The sequence below is a fragment of the Balaenoptera acutorostrata genome, chromosome 14 (assembly GCF_949987535.1).
Source record: "Balaenoptera acutorostrata chromosome 14, mBalAcu1.1, whole genome shotgun sequence".
Lineage (NCBI taxonomy): Eukaryota > Metazoa > Chordata > Mammalia > Artiodactyla > Balaenopteridae > Balaenoptera > Balaenoptera acutorostrata.
The window spans coordinates 25,520,949-25,545,788 of record NC_080077.1 but is presented as its reverse complement, the minus strand read 5'-3'; the positions used below and the strand labels follow the sequence as shown (position 1 = coordinate 25,545,788).

General features: G+C 41.0%; 1 protein-coding gene across 2 annotated transcripts; it reads left to right on the top strand.

The window, feature by feature from the left end:
* The first annotated feature begins 5,413 nt into the window (after nt 1–5,413).
* Nucleotides 5,414–20,675, top strand: ABRACL (ABRA C-terminal like). 2 transcript variants are annotated; one of them, XM_007190945.2, is made up of 4 exons: nt 5,414–5,783; nt 10,584–10,716; nt 11,060–11,126; nt 20,086–20,675. In XM_007190945.2, exons 2-4 carry the CDS (start codon nt 10,714–10,716, stop codon nt 20,268–20,270), a joined length of 255 nt encoding a protein of 84 aa, XP_007191007.1. In that variant the 5' UTR covers nt 5,414–5,783; nt 10,584–10,713; the 3' UTR covers nt 20,271–20,675. The 2 variants fall into 2 exon arrangements, with proteins under 2 accessions (XP_007191007.1, XP_007191008.1); XM_007190946.2 differs by lacking the exon at nt 10,584–10,716 and having other exon boundaries at nt 5,418–5,783.
* The last annotated feature ends 4,165 nt before the right edge of the window (nt 20,676–24,840 follow it).

Below are 24,840 nucleotides of genomic sequence, written 5' to 3'. Positions count from 1 at the left end.
CATACAACTTCTGGCTATAGAACTAGGAGTAGAATGCTGAGTCAAAGAATTTAAAATGTATTTTTAATTTTTTGAGGAACTGCTAAACTGTTTTCCTCAAAGGATGCACCATTCATTTTACACTCCCACCAGCATTGTCTGAGGGTTGTTTTCCCTGCATCCTCACTAACACTTGTTATTTTCCTTTTTTTAAAATTATAGCCATCCTACTGGGTGTGAAGTGGTATTTTACTGTGTTTTTGATTTGCATTTCCCTGGTGACAAATGATGTGGAGCATGTTTTCATGTGCTTATTGGTCATTTGTATATCTCCTTTAGAGAAATATCTATTCAAATTCTTTGCCCAGTTTTAAATTAGATTATTAGTCTTTTCATAGTTGAGTTGTAAGAGTTCTTTACATTTTCTGGACATGAGATCTTTGTCAGACATGATTTGCAAAAATTTTCTTCCATTCTGTGTGTTACTTTTCACTTTCTGGATGGTGTCCTTTAAAGCACTGACATTTTAATTTTGGTGAAACCCAGTTTATTTTTTCTTTGATTGCTTGTGCTTTTGGTGTCACATCTAAGAAAATGGTACTTAGTCCAAGATGATAAAGATTTACACTTATGTCTTCTTCTAAGAGTTTTATAGTTTCTGCTCTTACGTTTAGGTCTTTGATCCATTTTAAGTTTTTGTGTATGATGTGAGATAGGGATCCAATTAGCTATTTTCCTGTGGTTAACCAGTGTCCCAGCACCATTTGTTAAAAATATCATTCTTGGGACTTCCCTGGTGGTCCAGTGGTTGAGACTCCAAGCTTCCACTATAGGGAGCATGGGTTTGATCCCTGGTCAGGGAACTAAGATCCCACATGCTGCACGGCGTGGCCAAAAAGCAAAAACAAAAACAAACGGACAAAAAACCATTCTCTGCCCATTGAATGGCCTTGGTTCTCTTGTCAAAAATCAATTGACCATAGATGAGTGGGTTTATTACTGGACTGTCAATTCTATTCCATTTTCTATATGTCTATCCTTATGCTAGTACCATTTACTGTAGCTTTGTAGTAAGCTTTGAAATCAGGGAATATGAATACTCCAACTTTATTCTCTTTTTCAAGATTATTTTGGTTATTCTGAATCCCTTTCATTTCCATATGAATTTTAGGATCAGTTTGTCAATTTCTGCAAAAACGATGTTAGAAATTTGATAGGTACTGCATTGAATCTGTCGATGATTTGGTAGAGTATTGCCATCTACACAATATTAAGCCTTCCAATCTATGAATGTGGGATGTCTTTCCATTTATTTGGGTTTAAAATTTTTTTTCTTTCAATACTATTTTGTACAAGGGTATGCACCTCTTTAGTTAAACTTATTCCTAAGTATTTTATTCTTTTGATCTTGTTATAAGTAGAATCGGTTTCTTAGTTTCAATTTCAGATTGTTCATTGCTAGTATATAGAAAAAATAGAAATATAACTGATTTTTGTATATTGATATTATATCCTGCAACCTTGCTGAACTGGTTTATTGATTCTGTTAGCTTTTTTTGTGTATTCCTTAGCAGACATCCTTGTCTTGTTCCTGATCTTAGGGGGAATGCTTTCAGTCTTTCATCATTGAGTGTGGTGTTAGCTATGAGTTTTTTGTATGTGCTCGTTGTTATGTTGGGGAAAATCCCTTCTATTCCTAGTTTGTTGAGTGTCTTTAATCATGACAGTGTATTGGATTTTGTCAAATGCTTTTTCTGCATCTGTTGAGATGATGATGTGGATTTTTCCCTTTATTCTATTAATATAGTGTATTACATTGATTACTTTCCATTTGTTTAACCAACTTTGCATTCCTCAAATAAATCTCACTTACTCATGGTATATAATTCTTTTTCCATTATTTCTTGAGGGCACAGATTTTACTTTTACTTCTTTATATCACCCAAAGCACTCAAACAGTACTATACTTGGATCCAAAATTAGTGCCCAAGATATGCAATAATCATTATTATTACCATAATAACCAACATTAACATGAGCACAAGGTGATGACAGTCTGAACTAGAATGATAGATCCAAATGATAAACCTCATTTAAAGAATAAGATAAAAATCAGACTATTGGCCATAGGGAATTATAAAATTTCCTAATATTGTTGAATAATCCTTATATTCCTGGAATAAGCCTTGTTTGGTCAAGATCCTCTCTTCTTTATTTTTAAGAAAATGTTATTAAAAAGAACATAGCCACAGGAAGAAAAAATTTATCTTAACTGGCCAGCTTGTTGAAGAGTCAAAGTAAAACACGCGTGTAACCAGTAGACGGATCAAGAAGCAGAATATTGTCAGCACTCCATAAGGCCCCCCTCATGCCCCATCTCAATTACTATCCCCCACCACCCAATAAAGATAACCACTATCCTAACTTCTAACACCACTGATTAGTTTTGCCTGCTTTTAAATCTTTATGTAAAATGAATAATTGGCTATTTCACTCCACACTGTATTTGTGAGATTCAACCATACCCTTCCATGTAGTTGTTGGTGTTCCTTCTCCTTGGTGGATAATTTCCATTTTTTGAATATGCTACAATTTATTAATCCATTCTAATGTTACTGGGCATCTGGGTGGCTCTAGGTTAGAAATATTATAAATAGTGCTGCCATGAATACTCAGTGAATATTTTGTACATGTCTCTTGGTGGATCTAGGTACCTTTTCTATTGGTATATACTCAGGATAGAATTGCTGTCCTGAAGATCCTTCACAAAGATTTTTTTCTATTCATTACAAGAGAGACAATTATATTTTTAAAAATGAACCTTTAAATATAGTGTTATTATTTTCCTCATTCCAGGAACATGTAATTTCTTAAGTAAATTTATTAGCCTATATGTCATGCTTTATTCTGGAATTATCTGTAACTACACCAACCAATACAGTAATCATTAACCATATAAAGTTATTGAGCATCTGACATGCACTCTAAGAGTAAAATACACAATAACTTTGAAGACTTAGTACAAAACAAAGTTTATAATATCTCATTAATATTTTAAAAATATTCACTACAAGTTGTAATGGTAGTATTTTAGATATACTGGGTTAAAGAAAACATTATATAAAAGTATATTATTAAAATTAATTTCACATGTTTCTTTTTTTAATGTGGCTCCTAGAAAATTTTAAATTACAGAAGTGGCTCCCAATTATATTTCTATCAAACAGTGCTGGTCTATACTATGTAATTAAGTAAATGGATAAGGATTGTCTTAAAATTTTATATGTACATCGCTGAAAGTTCTTTTTGACAAAGATCATGCTTTAGGCTACTTTGTACCCTCCAGTTTTGGCACATTGTTGCCGGTACATGCTTGATAGTTAATAAGTACTTCTTAACTGTTAAACTTTATTTTCTGTTTTTTAGGTTAAAATTCCACATTGCTTAGCTACATGATGATAATTTTTGTAAAAGAACAAGAAAAGATAATGGCAAAAATCTGCATGGAAACTGAAAGAATAGGAATTAGGTATGAAAAATGTTACTTGGCAAGATTTTGATATTTCTTTCACTCAAAACAACTTTCTTGAATTGTAATTCTTTGTAGATTACATGAAGTTTATGTTATGCTTAGTGCAACATGTATAAACAAAGTATTTTAAAAGAGTGAATCCATTTTTATAGTAACAGGGACTTTTACTTGCTAAAAGTAATCGATTTCTCCCTCTCTCTCTCTCTCTCTCTCTCTCTCTTCTGTTTTCTCCCCATTGGCAAAGTACTGTGAAACACTACCTAGTTATAAAGAAGTGGCACAACTACAGACTGATTATTCATTTCACTGGATATTCTCCGAATGAAGAATTGTGGTCACTGCCACAAGCCAAAGTAGCCAGGTCCTGCTTAGAGAATTGCTAAATATGATCGTTTCTTTTTTTTTTTAATTTTTATTTTATTATTTATTTATTATGTTTTATTTTTGGCTGTGTTGGGTCTTCGTTTCTGTGTGAGGGCTTTCTCCAGTTGCGGCGAGTGGGGGCCACTCTTCATCGCGGTGCGCGGGCCTCTCACTATCGCGGCCTCTCTTGTTGCGGAGCAGAGGCTCCAGACGCTCAGGCTCAGTCGTTGTGGCTCACGGGCCCAGTTGCTCTGCGGCATGTGGGATCTTCCCAGACCAGGGCTCGAACCCGTGTCCCCTGCATTGGCAGGCAGATTCTCAACCACTGCGCCACCAGGGAAGCCCCTGATCGTTTCTTGAATTATAATTTTTGCATTATGTAGACTTTGAAAGATATAAAATACTACCTCTCAGCTTTCTTCTACTGAGAAAAAATTAGTCCTCAAACGTATGGTGGGATCACCTTAAACTTCATGTAACATGAGAAACCTTGACGAATCAGACCTTTGTTGAAGAGTAATCTTTTGGTGGTAGGGAACAGAGACTCATTCGAAGTCACACCCAAAGTCATAGGTGTTTATTGTGAAAGGGTAACTAGAACGCTCTTTGGGAAGTGGCGGGATCCAGTGCAGCCCTAGGGACCTGGATACTCATATCTTCCTGGGGAGCAGGTCTTTGTTGTTCTTAATACACCACTGGGTGTCAGCTTCCCATAGAGGCACTTCTACCACTTCCACCCCCATCCACCTTCTACTTCATGTTTGGTTTTTGCTTACTCCAGTGTTTGCTTTGTGGCGGCCCATTTTCTCTACTTCTGCCTCAGGCCCTCTCAGCTTCAGCCTTCCTGTCAGATAGCTCATTCTCTGTATTCTCCCCTTTCCGTTTCCAAGGGAGAATCTGATTGGCTTATCTAATGATCCGAGTCCCGGTTTGGTGAGGACTGTTTGTTCCAGGTCACCTCTTAGGGTGATGGCCAGTTTATGGACTGTGTCTCTTGGGTCACATGACCACTCTTAATCCAATCAGCTACGGCGGGGCGGGGCGGGGGGGGAGAAATTTGGGGGCAGTTATTTGTGCAACCTTTGTCCTAGGAATAGTTTGGGTCAGTTCTCTCAGCAGGGGCTCGGTTTCCTTTTTGAAGGGACGCCAGGTACAGCAAACATGTCACACACATACACACACACAAACACACACTGATTAAAACAACAGTTACTAAACTAAAGGATGCATGAATAAAATGATTGAATTATGCGGTTACATGTAGGAAATAATAAAGAGGGGAAGAAATCTATATTGACCGGGACCAAGAATTAGCTTTGTCCAAGTAAAGTTTCTTCGCAGTAGAACAAATTGGTTTTCAAACATGAATTTTCTTTTGCAAAACTGACCATCCTGTTGTCACGTCTGTAGCTTTCTGAAGGCTCCTGCTCCTGGCTTACGTTCCTCCTAGGAGACCTCAGCATTCAGCACGTTGGGGACGCTTTGTTTCCTAAGTTAAGAGAGAGATCCTGGCAGGAAGTCAACGTCCAGGATCAGATGCTGGGTTTGAAGATCCCTGGCTCCGAGCGGCGCGTGGGGAAAGGCGGCGGTCATCGAAGCTGTGGGCGCGTTTTCCTAGAAGCCTCCAGCGCTCCGCCACCTGTCTGGAGTCTGCCCCCGTCTCGGGCATCTCCTCTCCTGAGTTTCCTCCTCATAGGCTTGTCCCTGGGAGTGTGGGCGGCCGCATTCCTGAGCACCGAAACTCTCACCCCCCTCCCCCCGCTAGCCTTCCTCCTCCTGCACACCAGCCTTTCTTTTCTGCCTCAGTCACTTCCTTCCTCAGCTTCTTCCTCCCCAGTGTGTTGAAGAAGATAACCAGCCCGCGCCGACGCAGCCCCAGTTTTCTCGGAAAAGAAAAGGAGGCGGAGAGGTGAGTGATTGCCCTGGGAAGATGTGGCCAGGTAGGTATGAAGGATGGACGGGGGTAGCCGGTGGAGGCCAAGCAGCCGGGGGGATCGTGGGCTGCGGGTGGAGAGCCGGGACCGGGAGGGGGCTAAGACGCCTGGAGGGTATAACTGACCTTGGGCTGAGCGGGTGCGGGGGACCGGGTGGGCGCGCCCCTGCGCCCCCCAACTCTCCAGCGGACTTCCGCCCTCGGCTCACGTGACATTTTGCCGACTGGGGGCGGACAGGAGAGGGAGACCCGCAGCGCTTAAAGATTTTTACGGCGGAGCAACGTGTCCGCTTTGCGCTTGGGGAGCCAGTTCCGCAGAGCTGAGCGGGGACGGGCTGGGAGTGAGGGGACAGCCTCCCCCGAGGAATCTGGTGGCTTCAGGGCAGTGGACTCTGCGGCGCCGGCGGCGGGTGCGGATCTGTACGCTCCCGATTCTGTGTGCGGCGTGGGTGGTAGTGAGGGGACACCAGCGGCTCGGGGAGCCCCGGGCTGGGTCCGTTTGCGTCGCTCGGTTTGGGCGCTCGCTCTCGGGGCGCGCCGGGGGCGCACCGACAGCCGCGGAGCGCGGGCAGGCGGCGCTGGCGCGAGACTCTCGGAGACAAAGGCTTCCGGAATGCGGTTCTTCCTGGGGAGGTCGCCCGGGAGCCAGCCGTGCGCCCCGGAGCAGGGGGCCGAACCCCGCGCTCCCCAGCTCTGCACTGGTACCGGTGGTGACCGTGTGATGGCCCGCTGGGGACAGGGTTTTGGGACCCCTTCCGGGCCGGCTCCCAAACTTGGTGCAGGGATGACCAAATATGGAGTGTGTGCGCGCCTGCGAGGGGCAGGAAGGAACCCAGTCATTCTTTGACCGGCACCAGCTGCCCGTCAGGGATTGTGAAGGAGGGCTGGGAAACGGTGGCCAGCCCCAGTGTGGAGAGGTGGCTCCTGATTGCAAGATGTCCCCACCCCAGTAGGCTTATTCCCTGACATTAGAAAATGTCTAGGTATTGCCTCCAAACTTAAAAAAAAAAAAAAAAAAAAAAAAAAAACCAACAAAACAAAACAAAAAAGGAACCAACCACCCAAAGAAAAAAGCTATGAGAGTCCTTAAATATATTCCTAAGCGCATATTGATGGTGGAGCATTTCAGCATATGGCCCAGATGGCCCAGTGCTCCCACATTCCGCTTTCTTTGTGATTCCCACGCACAGTGCCTAATTGGATTCTGTCTCAATTAGAGGGCCCGACTAGCATCTGCCATCGCCTTCCCCTGAGCCTCCCACTGAGGGGCTCTTTCTTTCCCTTAGACTTGCTCTGCCCATGGCCTCTCATTGTTCTTGATCTTGCAGCTTAACACCAGTCCCAGGCTTCTGTCCTTATAAAATGTCATGGGCCTTCCAAGGATTGTGCAACACAGTATTTTTTACTCCTTTGTCCTCATTAAATAATCAAATAAAGACGTAAACCATGCCAAATTATGTATGCTAGCAATAGTTTCTAAGCCTGTTATTTTCCTACTCGGAAGGGTCAGTGCAGGGAACCTTTCTTACTTTGTAAGTGTCTGCCTTAGTAAGTACTCAGCATGTAATATTTCACACAAATACAACCCACTGTTATATTTAGTGCAGTTGGTGCATAATAACCAGCAACAAAAAAAAATTTTAAAAAAAGGAGAAGAGCCAGAATGATGCAGTAGAAACGGCATTTAATTGTGGGAAAAGCCCCTCGGAGTCAGTTTCATCATCCATAAAATGGGGATAAATAATATTACTTCGTAAGGTTCTTAGGTTTACATGAATTAATGCAGATAAGGAGCCTCAGGTGTAATTAATTACAAAGAAATTCTGGTTGCCTTCCTGTCTTAAAATTGGATGAACATACATCTATCTGCTTAATGTGATCCAGGAATTCACACTACTTAAGGGCGGGATTTCCTCTTTGAGTCTCATTATTTTAGGAGAATTAGGTCTGAAGTGTGTGGCTGATGGGGGGTGGAAGGAGTGGAAAACGATGTTAAAGAGATAAATATTCAGGGTGGGAGGAAATCAAAGCATCTGAGAATTGGAAAGGACTGTAATCCCCTTGGACATTTCCCTTTCTGTTTTGTCCAGTGTGGGCTGATTTCTTCATCAACCCTCACAGATCCATACTACTACTGCAAACTTTATTCACTGTTAGACTGTTTTGATTGTTAGAGAAATTTTGTCTCATATGGCTTTCAAATCTGCCTTTCTGTTCCATCTATCCATCCTACCCAATAGAGCAACACAAAATAAGACTATTCACATAAGTACATAAAAGGAGCTTTAAATTTTTTTTTTTTTTAACAGATTTGTTTTATTTATTTATTTATTTTTTGGCTGCGTTGGGTCTTCCGTGGCTGTGCACGGGCTTTCTCTAGTTGCCGAGGGCTTCTCACTGCGGTGGCTTCTCCTGTTGCGGAGCACAGGCTCCAGGCCCACGGGCTTCAGTAGTTGTGGCGCACGGGCCCAGGTGCTCCGCGGCATGTGGGATCCTCCCGGACGAGGGCTCGAACCCGTGTCCCCTGCATTGTCAGGCAGACTCCTAACCACTGCGCCACCAGGGAAGCCCCAATAAAAGGAGCTTTAATTTTTAAAAAATAGAAGCAGGTCTTCTCTAGGCTAACTTTAAAAGTCAAGATTCTTTAGAGTGCAAGTGACAGAAACTTAAGCAAACCAGCACAAGCCAAACCAGGAAAGATTGGTTCATGTAACTGGAAAGTCCAAGGTCATATACAGACTCAATCACTGTTATGTGGCTGGATTTTTCTTTGTGTCAGCTTTATTCCTGGCAGGCTCTTTTCACATGGTAGCCATTTATATAAGGGCTGTGAACTTATACCTTAAAACCCAGTAGGAAAGTGTCTTTTTACTAATAGTTCTGGCAAAATTCATGGGCTGAACCCATTGTTCAGGATGGGATCACCTATCCTATGTCCCAAACCAATTATTCTGACTTTGAACCACTCCTGGGGTCCAGGGTGAGGCTCTACCCAAGATACATGGGTTTAGAGTAAGGAAGGAAAGGCTCTACCCAAACAAACATTAGACTGCTGGTGCCAGAAGGCGGAATGGGTGCTGAGGAGGGAAATATAACAGCTGTCCACCACACTGACACTAACAGGTTTTTTTCTTACCATTATTCTCATGGCATGTCTTTCAGTTGTGTCCTCTGGGTATGTTTTAGCTTTTTAGTGTCTCTCTTAAACTATCTTGAATTGAATATAATGTTATAATTTCACCAACACAAAGTTCCCACATTTGGACACTATAATTTTTGATATTCGGTTTTATGTAGATGCATTAACCTAAGGTTGCATTTTATTGCAATGTAGGCTTCTTAAATTATAAGATTTACACGAAAGTGTAGCAGTGTAGATGTGTAGTTGTGCTTTTATTATTAGCTGATAGAAAATCTGGGGTCTTGATCAAAATCATTTAAACATAGATGTCATTCTTGTTTTTTCAAAGCTACCGAGCATTAGTTACAATCTGTCTGAATAAAGTTGTTTCTTCCAAATCATCACCCCAGCGTAAACCATTCAGACAATCCCACTCTTTTATTTGATTTGGAAAACTTAACGATTTGCAAACAGACCGAATTGATTCCTCTTTTGCCCAGCTGCTCATACTTTCCAACCCTCATGTTGCTGTTTTCACTGTAAATTACTGCCTTCCTATAGAAACTCATTCTTCTTCCTTTACTTCTATACTTTACTTCTTTGATCCAACAAGGTTGGGTTTCTCTCCTCCAGCTCTACCTGCACCTTCCTATTTCTTGCTGTGTTTGTCTCCTCCCACTTTCTGTAGGTGTTCGCCACGCCCCTTTACCTTTTCTGTCGGAGTGCACTTCCTCCCTCTCAGAGCTCCTCTCTGTTCCTTACATAAATCAGCAGCTCCATGGTGACAACACCCACAGGTGTGGTTTCATCCCTTCTCATGTCTTTGCTCACTTTCCAGTCTGCAAACCAGTTATTTATTGAACTCCTGCTGTTGGTGCCAGACGTGGTCCAGCAGTGAGCATGACAGTCAGATCCCCGCCTAGAGGAGCTCACTGTCTAGTGATAAAAACTGAGAAGCTGGTCATTCCAATCAAGTGAAATGAAGAGGGCACACATGCTGTGGGAACACACATGGGAGAGCTCTCCTACCCCAGGGATTCAGGGAGGGCTTCCTGCAGGAAGTTATATCTCAGCTGGGACTGGACGTATGGAAGTTAGCCCCAAGAAAGAGGAATAGCCAGAGTCCGGGTTGAAGAAGAAACAGGATATGTGAAGGCTGGAGGTGTGAGAGTGAGGGGCATTTGAGGAATAAAAAGAAACCCCATGAAACTGCAGCCTGGATTCAAGGGAGTAGATTTGAGGCAGCTGGAATGGTGGAATGGTGGGCAGAGCCCAGCCCGTGGAGGACCTCATGAGCCAAGGGGATTCTCACAGCCGCTGTTAGTCCTGAACTCCTTATCCAAAGATGAATGGTTTTCATCACAGGCTCTCCATTACTGTCAGGTTGCACTGGGCACTGCTGGAGGAAGGGACCCAGAAGTCATCATTGCGCTGACCCCATGGTATTAAAATTGCCTTGGATCCACCTGGATCCGCCTTCCTTACTGGACCGCAGGCTCCCGGAGGGGATGGATTGTGTTGGTTTATCCCGGTACCACCAGCTTCTAGCTTAGGGCCTGCCCCAAGTGTGCTGCGGTTTTGTTTTGTTTTTTGCTTCTGTGCTTTTGTATATACTCGTCCCCGTGCCTAGAACATTCTTTCCCAACTGTCTACAGGCCACTCCTCCCCAGTGACGAAAACTTCTGTGGCTTCCTCCTTTGTGTTCCCTTAATGCCTTGGACCCACCACTAAAAGAGTGCTTTCTTGTCACATTGCTATTCATTCCAGGCCTCTCTCTGCTTCTGGATGGTGAGTTCCCTGAGGGCAGGTCCTGTGTCACTCACCTTTGTATTTTTGGTGCCCAGAGCCTGGGCTTAGAGTTCATAGTGGGTGCAAGGAGAATGGCTTCATTCTGCCCAGTAGACTGTGTAGAAGAAGAGTGAGATCAGCCCAGAGGGGCAGTTATAAAATTGGGGAAATGGAGGTACTCTAGGGCCGGGTACATCATGCAAGTATTTTTAGGAAGAGGGCCACAGTAAATTAATAGCTACAAATGCTACATGAAAAAAAGAAAGGGCCCTTGAATTTTGCAAGGTGTGTTTAATGGAATGTAGAAACTGTAGTAATACACATGTATTTTTTTCTCCCTCAGGCAGCAATGAATGTGGATCACGAAGTTAACCTCTTAGTGGAGGAAATTCATCGTCTGGGTTCAAAAAGTAAGTATTATAACATGGATACAGTATTTCTTCTGAGTTTGTGTTAGAGCAGGTAGGACTAACTTTTAGAGGCATATGAAGGGATCACCTAGGGATTCAGGACACAGTTATGGCAGCTCTTCTGTCAGCCTCAGGTGATAACTGCTCTCCGCCCTGAAGTGATTTCTGGAGACCCAGAGCCACTGGGGTATTGTGTTTCTTATACAAAGAATGCTTGAGATATTTCATTATCCTTTGAATGGAAAGAAAATTGCTGTGCTTCTGTAACCTAGCTGCATTGAAATCTTGTAATTAAGTCGTGTTCAAATTTTTATTTGTCACGCTATTAAAATTCATTTTTTTCTGCTTTACCCTGCCACCATTTTGCAAATTGCCAAATGACTAGGGACTCGGATTGAAATTTTAATAAATTGTCTTTATTTTCTCCAAGTTTTTGAGTTTTGTCTAATCAGGTGTTTATGTGTATATAACTAAAAGAACCCATCCTTTAGGTAGTTTTCTTTTAAAGTTAGCTTTGCCCCTAGCAGCATATAAGCAGCTATTGTGAAATTTGTGACATGTAAAATTGGTAGTATTAGTTAGTGTCCTTTTCCTAAGTTGTAATGAAAGCAACTGTTATGCTTGTAGCTGTAAGTATTTCGTGCATCTCAGACCAGACATACAAGAGTTTGGGGAGCATTTCGAAAATTGTAAGAGCAGTAGATACATTCAGCAGCAACTGGGATAATGGAACCCAAAGTTTAAAAATTACATCATATAAGTGAAAAACAACTTTAAAAATTACCTTGAAAGAGTTGCTTGTCATTATAGCTTGATTCTTCTTACTTATAGCTCTGTCTACTTATGCATCACAAATCATTTGAAATAACAAGAGGTACCTTGAAAATTCCATTAAGCCATTAGTATCAAATGTCCCCTGTAGTTTTCTGTTGCTGATGTAACAGTGCTATAAACTTTGTGACATGAAGCAACACATTTAATATCTTTTTTAAAAAATATATTTTATTGAAGTGTAGTTGATTGACAACATTGTATTCATTTCTTCTGTACAGCAAAGTGATTCAGTTATATATATGTATATATATTCTTTTTCATATTCTTTTCCATTATGGTTTATCACAGGATATTGAAATAGTTCCCTGTGCTATACAGTAGGACCTTGTTGTTTACCCATTCTATATACAACAGTTTGCATCTGCTAACCCCAAACTCCCAATCCATTCCTCCCCCATATACCCTCCCACTTGGCAACCACAAGTCTGTTCTCTATGTCTGTGAGTCTATTTCTGTTTCATAAATAAGCTCATTTGTGTCATATTTCAGATTCCACATATAAGTGATATCATATGGTATTTGTCTTTCTCTTTCTGACTTACTTCACTTAGTATGATAATCTCTAGGTCCATCCATGTTGCTGCAAATGGCATTATCTCATTCTTTTTTTATGGCCGAGTAGTATTCCATTGTATATATGTTCCACATCTTCTTTATCCATTCATCTGTCGATAGACATTTTGGTTGCTTCCATGTCTTGGCTATTGTGAATAGTGCTGCTATGATCATAGAGGTGCATGTATCCTTTTGAATTACAGTTTTGTCCACATTTAATATCTTAGTGGTCATGTAGGTTGGGAGTCTGTCTCAGTCTGTTTGGGCTGCTGTAACAAAATACCCTGGACTGGGTGACTTTTAAACAGCAGAAATTAATTGCTCATAGTGCTGAAGGCTGGAGGTCCGAGATCAGGGTGCCGGCATGGTCAGCTTGGAGTCCTCTTCCAGGTCTCAGACTTCTTTTATCTTCTCATGGTGAAAGAGACTAGGGATCTCTTTGCAGCCTTTTAATCTATCTATCATCTATCTATCTATCTATCATGGTGGTAACATTGGTTTATAAGATTGTGTAAGTTTCATGTGCTACAATACAGCATGCTCTTCTATTTGGTTTGGTTTGTTCATTTATTTTGGGGGTTTTGTTTGTTTTTTATATTCCACATACGAGTGAAATCATATGGCATTTGTCTTCCTCTGTCTGACTTACTTCACTTAGCATAATACCCTCAAGGTGCATCCATGTTGTCACAAATGGCAAGGTTTCATCTTTTTTTTATGGCTGATGAAATCTTGCAGCCTCTTTTATAAGACATTAATCCTTATAACTCATGACTTTACACCCTTACACCCCCCCCCCCCATGACTTTGGCACCTCCCAAAGGCCCCATCTACTAATATCATTACCTTGTGGGGTTAGGATTTCCACATGTGAATTTTGGAAGAACACAGCCATTCAGACCACAGCAGAGTCTGATAAAGGTCACCTGGGCTAAACTCAAGGTGTTGGCAGGGAGCATTCCTTTCTGGAAGCTCTAGAGAATCTGTTTCCTAGCCTTTTTTCTAGCTTCCAGAGGCAGTCTGCCTTCCTCGGCTCATGGTTCCCTTTCTCCATCCTCAACTTGCTAAGTTCTCACATTGCATCACTCTAATCAAACACATGAACAATCTTTCCTAATCCCATTCTTCTACCACCCACTTCACCATATTCACTCGATGGAAGTTCAGTGAGTCTTTTTATTTATTTATTTATTTGTTTATTTATTTTTGGCTGCATTGGGTCTTCATTGCTGGGCACGGGCTTTCTCTAGTTGTGCTGAGAGGGGGCTACTCTTCTCTGTGGTGAGCGAGCTTCTCATTGCAGTGGCTTCTCTTGTTGTGGAGCACGGACTCTAGGCGCTCAGGCTTCAGTAGTTGTGGCACGTGGGCTCAGTAGTTGTGGCTTGTGGGCTCTAGAGCACAGGCTCAGTAGTTGTGGCCCACGGGCTTAGTTGCTCCACGGCATGTGGGATCTTTCCGGACCAGGGGTCGAACCCATGTCCCCTGAATTGGCAGGCGGATTCTTAACCACTGTGCCACCAGAGAAGTCCCTCAGTGAGTCTTATTTTCGATAGTGATGCCCCTACCTGTGTTCCTCATTTCTACATTCTCAGTTTTTCCTGAGCTCTGTGACGAGCTCTGTCACTCTTGGGAGTAGTACTCTTGTTGGGATTGTTAAAGATATTAAAGATGTATTTCCAAAGATTTGTTGGGTTTTCTTATTAGATCTTTCTCCATGTCAGCTTAGTGTTTATTGGTCAGATTCAATTGCATTTAAAAGTCTAACCTCTATATCCCTAGCACAGTGTTATTATTTGCTAAGGCAAACTGAACCTAAACTTCAAAATGAGCAGCTTTACAAACTAGATGACTACAAAGTAATTATCCTAACTTCTACAAGGATGAAAATATTTTGAACGTTGCAACTTCACTAGGCCTCCTTGACTTACCTGTTCCTGGTAATAGATGACTTTTAAGTTGGAAAGCATCTATGGAGATATGTTATCTACTGACAGGTTATGGTTATTTATGTTGTGTCTGGAATAATTTTGACTAATCTATGATTTAGATTAATCATATTTAGACTAATCTAAATATGATGTATTAGCCGAAGTTGGAGATTGATGAATTTAGTTTTACCTGTTTCTTTTAAAATAAAGTTCTTTAAAGTCTCTCATTTTTTCATCTTGTAGAAAAGAATTAAGTGGATAAAGATTATCTGGAGATTTAAACTCCTTCGTTTAACAAATATTTCTTGAGTGCTGCCTTTGTGCTCAAGTGCTGGAGATGGGAAAATAAACAGAATTCCATCTCAGCCCCTGTGGGCCTCTTTAGGTATCGAGAAGACAGATAAACTGGAAACGTGTATTGGGAAGTGGTTAAGAGTGTGTGCTCTGGGGGACTTCCCTGGTGGTGCAGTGGTTAAGAATCCACCTGCTAATGCAGGGGACACGGGTTCAAGCCCTGATGCGGGAAGATCCCACACGTCGTGGAGCAACTAAGCCCGTGCGCCACAACTACTGAGCCTGCACTCTAGAGCCCGCGAGCCACAACTACTGAAGCCTGCGTGCCTAGAGCCCGTGCTCCGCAACAAGAGAAGCCACCACAACGAAGAGTAGCCCTCGCTCGCTGCAACTAGAGAAAGCCCGCGCGCAGCAACAAAAACCCAATGCAGCCAAAAATAAATAAATAAATAAATAAATTTTAAAAAAAGGAGTGTGTGCTCTGGAGTCAGACTCTGGGAATGAATCTTAGCTCTTCCGTATTCTTGCTGTGTGACCTTGGGCACATTTCTAAACTTTTCTGACTACTACTCTTTCAATGAGTATTGAAGACATTTGTTTTTCACACTTTAAAATCTCCAAAATAAGGACTTATTTTGTGATACATGGTGTGCTATTGTTAAATTGGAAGTTTAATTGGAACATAAAGTGATGGTGCTGTCTTGCAATCAATTGTGTCCTATCTTTGACAAAATGGTTAAGTGAGTTTTAATGATTGTAAAATGCATTGAACGGTTCAATAAATGCATTCAATGTTACTCAATAAATGTTAGCTATTATTACTGTAATTGATGGTGAATGCTTTGACTGATAAACGCAATTTTATAAGAAGAGCTTTAATAGCTCGACTGAAGGAATCATGGATGACTTCTCAGAGAAGGTGACATTTGAGTCCATTTTTGAAGAAAAAAGAATTTAGCTAAAAAAGAGGGTCTAGGATGCTGGGTAGATGGCTCAATATGGGCAAAGTTACCAGGGGAGGTGACTCCTGTCACCTTGGGTAACACCAAGGTGCTAATTTTGACTGTATCACAAGGTGCATGGAACGTTATGGCAGGAATCAGGTGAGAGATGAGTGCAAGGGCCAGAGGATGGAGAGTCTTAATTGTGAGGCCATGGTCTTCACTTCAGTCTGAAAGTGATAGGGAGCTACTGAAAGATTAGAGTAGAAGAATATCAATTTAAGTTTGCATCATACAAAGTTTCTTCCACATTTCAAATTCTGCATCAATGTAGAGGGTGTATTTGGGGTAAACATGGAGAAGGGGAAACTGATAAGGAGTCTTGCAGTTACCCACGTGAGAATCAGTTTGGGCCTGAACCAAGGAATTAATGAAGAGGAGAGGCTAGAGCAACAGAAGATACAAAGAAGGTGGCATCACCTGGACATTTGTCAGATTGAGGGGTGAGTGGGCAGGAGAACTCTGAGATTACAGCCAGGTTTCTGCCTTTAAAAACTTAACCTAAATTGAGAATTTACCATAGGCTGGCACTCTATAAAAGACTTTACCTATATTCCATCTTTTAATCTTTGCAATAACCCTGTGAGGGGTACTTTTACCCTCATAACTGCAACTCAGATTGCTTGAAGGACCTGCCAGGTTACCAGCAGCTGCACTGATTCCTGTAATCAGTGAAAGATTCTCATTGCAAACAGAGGGTTGTGCAGCTAGAAGTTAAGAAATCAAACAGGTGCAGGAATTCCTTGCGGACCAGTGGTTAGAACTCTGAGCTTTCACTGCCGAGGGCGCAGGTTCAATCCCTGGTCGGGGAACTAAGATCCCACAAGCCACGAGGCGCAGCCAAAAAAAAAAAAAGGGAAATCAAACAGGTGCATCTTTGCTTTCCAGGCCAAGCATTCTCTGTTTTCCTTTACAAACTTATTTCCTTCTTCTTCTCCTCTTAGATGGTTTACTTGCAGTGAGTAAATTAGCCACTCTAATTACTGTTCTCCTAGACACTTACTTGTTTCACCTGTGCCTAATGGCACATACCCCATTTCTCTCATTCGTAATTGAACCAATGTTAACTGATGAATGGATAAATAAAATGTATTATATCCATAAAAAAAAATTGAACCAATAATGATCATTGATCAAGTGCTTAGCATGTGCTGGGCACTGTGCTTTGTGCTTTAGAACTGTGTCCCCAACCTCACAGTGTGGGAGGTATTAAGATCCCCATTACACAGATGAGGAAACTGAGGCTTAGGGAGCTTACATAAAAGTTCTCAAGGCCAAACAACTAGCAGATGGCCAGGATTTCAACTGAGGACTGTCAAGTTTTTTTAAAAAGCTCTGTGTTATACTCCCTTTAAAGTCCAGAACAGGTACTGCCCATCATGAAGTCTTCCCTTCCCATTCTAGCCCAGTCATCTTGTTCTTGACATCCAATCACGTACTGCTTTGTGCTGTTGTTTTACTGTATGTTTATTTCCTTGTGGGAATGGAAGCCGTTTCTTTGATAGCTAGAAAGTGATTCTATACTTCCTTCTCTCTGCCTCTAGTGCCCAGCAGAGGGCTGCACCCACAGTAGGAGTTTACTAAGCTGCAGGCTATAAGCTCTAGCAGGGGAGCGCAGGAACTCAAGAACCCTTCTCACTGTGATGGCCATCTACTTGACAGGGGGCGCAGCTTTGGGAGGGAAGAACTTGGAGCAGTGCAGTAGGATGGGACTGGGTCAAGGTTTCAGCCAGGTAGATCAAAGGATACGGCCAACAGTTGGAAGGTGTCCTAGATTACCCTTTGAGACTTCAGTTGATTGACTTTTAGCCAAAGATCCACCTTTTGTTTACCTTAATTTAAAAAAAAAAACACTTTTTTTTAGAACAGTTTTAGATTTGCAATAAAATTGAGAGGAAGGTGTAGAGATTTTCCATATACCCTCTGACCCCCGCACATACATAGTCTCCCTCATTATCAACATCCCCCACCAGAGGGGTACCTTTGTTACAGTTGATGACTCTACATTGACATATCATTATCACCCAGAGTCCATGGTTTACATCACATTTCACTCTTGGTATTGTACATTCTGTGGGTTGACTAATGCTTAAGGACGTGTCGCCATCATTATAGTATCATAGAGTATCTTCACTGCTTTAAAAATTCTCTGTGCTCTGCCTGTTCATCTCTCCCGTATCCTAACCACTGAAAACCACTGATCTTTTTACTTAGTTTTCTCTTTTTCCATAGTTTTGCCTTTTCCAGGATATCCCATAGTTGGAATCATACAGCATGTAGCTTTTTCAGATCGCTTTCTTTCACTAAGTAATACATATTTAAGGTTCCTCCATGTTTTTCATGACTTGATAGCTCATTTCTTTTTAGTGTTTACCTTAACTTTTAACATCTATATTAAAAACTGGCCTTCACAGCTAATAGGAACCAGCAGCAGAGACCTGCTGGGGTGTCGGCAGTTGAAGTTAATAGATGTCCACTGGTGTGTCCTCTCCAGAAAGCTAGAGCTCGATTTCAGCAGGATTATGAGGCTTAATTGATTAGTGCTGCTGAAGTGTATACCATCTAGTTGTAGAGTTTGTAGTCTTAGCTTCATAGAATTGAGTTAATTTCTTCCCAAGGGAGGCATTTGCAATTTTCTTAAGTGACAGCTGTAACCTAATACCGTCAATCGTTAAAATCCTGATAGTTAAAAGTTAATGGGTTTCTAACAAGCTATTCCCAACATATGCATAATTTGCTTTCTTTTCTTTTCCATGGTAGTTCCACATTAAGGTTGAATTGGATAAAACAAAAGAAATGCAAAATTCTTCTTCAGAATTTGGTTTCTGAGATAATATCAAGTTCCAGACAGTATTTTTAAAAACAATGGAATTTTCATTTTCATTGAAAAATGCTATTATTTTCTGACTATAAGAATTAACAGTGCTGGGCTTCCCTGGTGGCGCAGTGGTTGAGAAGCTGCCTGCCAATGCAGGGTACACGGGTTCGAGCCCTGGTCTGGGAAGATCCCACATGCCGCGGAGCAACTAGGCCCGTGAGCCACAACTACTGAGCCTGCGCGCCTGGAGCCTGTGCTCCGCAACAAGAGAGGCCGCGATGATGAGAGGCCCGCGCACCGCGATGAAGAGTGGCCCCCACTTGCCACAACTAGAGAAAGCCCTCACACGGAAACGAAGACCCAGCACAGCCATAAATAAATAAATAAATAAATAAATAAATAAAACAAAAAACAAAAAAAAAAATATAAAAAAAAAAAAAAGAGGGCTTCCCTGGTGGCGCAGTGGTTGAGAATCTGCCTGCTAATGCAGGAGACACGGGTTCGAGCCCTGGTCTGGGAAGATCCCACATGCCACGGAGCAGCTGGGCCCGTGAGCCACAGCTGCTGAGCCTGCGCGTCTGGAGCCTGTGCCCCGCAACGGGAGGGGCCGCGATGGTGAAAGGCCCGCGCACCGCGATGAAGAGCGGTCCCCGCACCGCGATGAGGAGTGGCCCCCGCTTGCCGCAACTAGGGAAAGCCCTCGCACGAACCGAAGACCCAGCACAGCCAAAAATAAATAAATAAATAAATAAATAAAATTAAAAAAAAAAAAAAAAAAAAAAAAATGAGGTACTTTTAAAAAAAAAAAAAAAAAAAAAAAAAAAGAATTAACAGTGCTGAATTAAAATTCTACCACCTTGTAAAAAAAATAAATAAATAAAAAAAAATAAATAAAAACTGGCCTTCAAACTAGATAATCTAGGGATTCTGGTAAATAAAGATTTCTTCATTTTTAAGGTCACCACTCCTTCCCTGGGGCTTCTGTGCATGTTCAGAACAGACTTAGAGAAACACTCCTCCTGAGCCAGGGTTTCTCTTCTACTTGTTATTTTTATCGATTCAACAACTAACATTAAAAAATCGAAATTTAGACAGAGAGGAATTGTCCACTGTAGTGCTGTAACACATTCACTTTTTTTTTTTTTGCCATACCGTGTGGAATGCTGGATCTTAGTTCCCCGGCTAGGGAGACCAGGGATTGAACCTGTGTCCCCTGCAGTAGAAGCACGGAATCTTAACCACTGGACCTCCAGGGAAGTCCCACGCATTCACTTTTTGTTACTGTTTCTTAGTTCTCTTCCACTCTCTATCCAGATGATACTGAAGCTAGGAGATGTAGCATACATTGCATTTATTCTATCACTTTTTGAATCTGGCAAGAGGTTTCACTGAATTTTTGACTGTTGACTGTTAAACTGTAATCTTGGTTAACCTTCAGTTAGATGTTTATGAAAGATTATGTGTATCTGCCACACATGGTGGCAAGAAACAGACTTTGCATCAGCTAACCTTGTGTTTTCTCAAACTAGATGCTGATGGAAAATTAAGTGTGAAATTTGGGGTCCTCTTCCGAGATGACAAATGTGCCAATCTCTTTGAAGCACTGGTAGGAACTCTCAAAGCTGCAAAAAGAAGGAAGATGATTACGTACCCAGGAGAGCTACTTTTGCAAGGTGTTCATGATGATGTTGACATTATATTGCTGCAAGATTAATGTGGCTTGCATAGCTTTGTTTATTGTGTTTTTTTTGTTTGTTTCTGGTAAACTGGAATATTACATCAAAGGACAAACAAATTAGCATACTTAATGTATTTTTATAGAACTTTATAAACAAAAGGAGACTCATTTTAGAAGCCTGTCCTTTTTTATATCTTGAAAGCAAATTTATGTATTACACTGTAAAATAAACAAAACCTATTATTTTTCTCAGGAATCTGGCTGGAAAATGTAGACAATGAGGCTTTTTTGGTGGGGATGCAAGAGTGTTTGTTTCATAAATCATTCTTAGATAATTTCTACAGATATTTGACATTCTATGAAATCAAGAAGCAAACTTGAAGACCAGCTCCCACAATGAATGTAATGTTTATGTAATAAAAACATGTAACTCTCTTAAAATTGCCTTATTGCCTTATTTTGTCATTTGAGATTTATGTATCTCTCAGAATCAAGTTTTTGCATCAAGATTAGGTAACTGCAGTAAAAGTTATCTTAATTTGAAGAAAAATTCTCTTTAAACTACAGAATTTAAAAAGTAGGGATGGTTAGTGTTATGATTAGGCCCTATAAAAAATATTAATTTTGATGCCTATATTGTGCTTGCCACTGGGTTAGGGGACATGCCCCCAAAAATGTAACCTAAAAACTTCACTTTCTAATTGGATTAGTTAGACCAACCTGAAATAATACAGGATTATCCGTGATTGCATGTTGCAGCTTGTAGTACAGAACTGAAAATGATACAGAATCTCAAGGAGGATAAGATCAGTGAAAGGCATGATGGTTGGAAGAGGTATAGAGGAGGCGGAATTTGCAGGATTGGAGCTGATTATATCCAGAAGGAAAAAGATGGGATGGATGAGGGTGATGACTCAAGGTAAGGCAGAGGGACATGAATTAGCAAGGCATGATCTTGTGAAAGGTAGGATGTCAGGTTGACTGGAATGTTAGGAAGAGAGGTGATTCAGTTTGGCTAATTAAGGTGGAACCTGGGAAGCCAGGGAGAGGAGTCTGGGGAAAAATTGGAGCAGGGAAGTTCCATGATGAAAGTAAAGGTAGCTCTGCCACTGGTAACTAGGGTGGACTGTGGAGAGTGCGGAGGTAGTCAGACAAGCCAGCAAAAACATTGCTCAAGAATCTCATGGCGGTGGTGATAATGGGAAGGCAGAGGAAGGATGGAGTCCAAGCACATTTTAAAGGAAATTGAAACTTTGTCACCAGTACCTTTTCTTTTGTGACAGGACCCTAATTCAAACTAGACTAAAGAACAACAGAATTCACTGGTACTTCATAGTCACTGCTAACATTTATCAGGCATTTATTATGCTAATCCTCATATAACCCTGTGAGGTAGGTATTATAGATGAGGTAAGAGAGACACGGAAGAGTTAAGAGCTTCTCCAAGTTTACCTAGCCAGAAAGTGGGCAAGTCAGGATTTTGAAGTTTGACTCATATAACTGGCAAGTCCAGGGATGGGATGGAATTCAGGCATGGCTGGCTCCAGGGACTCAAACACCATTGTTTAAACACTCTGACTTTCCATATTGGCTCTGATGACTTCTTTGGTTTATTCTCATTCTCTTTCTACTTTAAATATGTTTCCTGCATATAGATGCCTGCAGGTAGTTGCAAATTCGTCTACTCCTAGATTAGCAACTCTAGCAGAGAGAGAATTATATATTAATTATGAATTCAAAGAAAGGAACTCTGACTGGCTCCACTTGCAGCATAAATCTACCCCTCTGATCAATAACATTTGCCAGAGGGATGAGATATCTTGAATGACCTGGGTCATATGCTTGTTTCTGAGTGAGGATTAGGTAGGAGACTGTGCTTCACAGCCTCACCTCAAATAGGAGAGTTCCCCGAAGGGAAGGATGCTAAGTAACATGGGAACAACACAGGTTGAATACAGATACAAGAGATCTTTTGAGGATGAATCCATAAAATATATATGTGGCAGAAAACAAAGATAAATGAGAAGAAATGGTCAAAAGCTCCTACTCGTGTGGCCTTAGTAACTGAGAGAATAACATGTTAGCAGAGATAGGGAAATTGAGTGGAGCAGGAGGGCTGGTTTTAGGGAGAGTTACATTTGGACATGGTGAACTTGGAGTGTTTGGACCGGAAATGTGTAGTAAGCAAGTGAGGATTTGGTTCTGGAACTCAGGTGAAGGTTCAGGAATATCGATAGAGACCTGAGAATTATGGTTCAGGATTGATTTCCATCTCAATTTTGAAATGTATAGATAATCATAATTCTGCCCCTATTATTATCTTTAAGTTGAAATTTTAATTATTAGGCATTTAGAAAACACAAAAGACATACAATCTACAGGCTTTGTAAAAGGCTGGGCTGAGAAACTGAAGCAATTTTTAAAGGAAAGCAATCTGGGAAACTCACAAGTCTGACGGCATTTTTCTGAGAGCAGGTTGACCTCATAGTCAAAGACTTCCTTAAAAAATCTTCAGAAGTTGAAATAGTTACTTAGTTTGTCACTTTGTTAAGTATCTCCTTGGTGAGTATCCAATGAAGTTTCGAAGTTTCAAACCCATAATGATTTAGAATTTGAGAAATATATTCCAGAAAAAATATATCCATGGGGTTATTTAGTTATTTTGAGAAAATTAATAGAACAGCATTCCTATCTACTACTGACATCCATAATATAGTTTTATGTACTTTCCTTTAGATTCAAGATGGTCCATTCCTTTGTAACAATTTAATATATGGATAGTTCTTATTTGGATCATGGTCTTAAAATTCAAAATCATAAATTTGATTTCTTTTGATCCAGAATCACAGTGAAAATACTTTTTCTTGGCCATAAACTGCATTCCAGTTAATCATCTCAGTAATGAGTGTCATTGGCTATAGGTGGATGGGAACTAGAAATTATAAACAATTGTACACAAACATTTCTTCGTTCTTGCAACAAAAATGTACAGTATCTACTTTGTTCAAGTCACTGTGCTAGGCATTAGGGGTTATTATTATCCTCAAAGAGAAGCAAATAATTTGCACAATATATATTAAATATAGAAGAAGCTTTGGGTAAATGATAGAGGGATACAGGTGCAAAAATGATGAATTGTTACAGGGTGGACTGGGGTGAAGTGAAGTTTGCCTTAAAGTAGGAGAATGATCTGAAGGACTTTACTGGTGGAGTTGCTTCTGCCTACAAAGGTAGAGAAAGGCAGGTAACTTAAGGTAAGGAAGGAAAGGGGAGTATTGGGAGCTGAGGCTGGAAAGGATTGGGACATTAGTTTGAACCCTTAAGACAGAAGAAATAATTCTAAGTGTATGTCTTAATAATAGTGAATTACAAAGAACTGTAAAAAAAAAAACTTATATGAAATAATTTGATAAGTACCACTCATTATGATGTAACTTTAATTTGTAAGATCCGTAACAGTGTTATTTTGTATACTGAGATTATACAAAACAACCTATAATTATAGCTTGTCTTCAGAGTGAATGACTGTTAATTGAAAAATTGATTAATGTTACCACTTGTGCAAACTCAAATTTCCTTAAGTTCCCGTCATAGAAAATCCAAGCACTCCTTCGTGTGCTGGAGGCACAATTTAAAAATAAGTTATAGAAATGTTGATTTGAGGAATTTGTCTTAATTGAACACTCACATCCCAGATTTCTCTGGTGTCTGAGGTGCTTCCTACGGTTCCAGACAATGAGGGAAAAAAAGGCCTATGGACGGACAGACAAAATACAAACATATGTGATGGCAAAGGAGCAAGCCTGCTTTTCTGTGTGGCACGCGGGGTTGACCTCATTAATTTATAGCCTCGTATATCTAGAAAAAGTCAAGAGAAAGGCATGTACCTTTAATTTATTTGTCGTCGGATAATCTTGGAGTTTCCTTTTCCTTAACAAAAGATATAAATAACTCTTCAAAGAAAACTCACTCCTCAGGAGCCTTTTATGATAAGAAATCAGAAAAGACCACATTTTTTACGGAAGATGATTTTGTATGAAAAGTCCTCTCTTGTAGCTTTTGTGTATCTCTAGCAGCCTCAACAAAAGGGTTCTTAAATTTTTTTACCCCTGTAGTTCTCCTTTTAGTGACTGTTGTAGTGAGACACTTTTGGCTGGAAGGAATGGAGGCTCTTCGCTGGGTAACCGGGATTAACCGTGAGCATGCATACGGGGCAATTAGGAAGATAAAGTAACGCACCGAAATAGGAGACTGGAAAATGCACCCCAGCAGGGCTTCTGGGGGGTGAGGGACTCCTAACCAGAGGGCATCAGAATGGCTTTTGTAGCTTTTTCAACATCTAAATATTCCGGAGATTCTGAGTGAATAAATCGGGGTGGGGCCCCAAGCATTTCCTCGAAGTAGCATCTCCCAGTCCGATTCTAATGCACAGCTGTGGGAAAGAATCACTCCTGGCTGCCTAAGAGCTTCTCTGTCAACACCACTCAGCTGTGTTCCTGGATCCACTTCGTTCTATTTGATTCTCCTGCTTGCAATCAGCTTCCTCATCCTCTATCTTTTCTCTATTGGTAGCTTCTACTTAAGGGTTAGTTTGCTCCCTCATTAC

Excerpts from the sequence above, each read along its gene's own strand:
- ABRACL (XM_007190945.2), top strand. Across the intron at positions 11,127-20,085 it reads TCATCGTCTGGGTTCAAAAA|ATGCTGATGGAAAATTAAGT; the intron begins GTAAGTATTATA and ends TTCTCAAACTAG.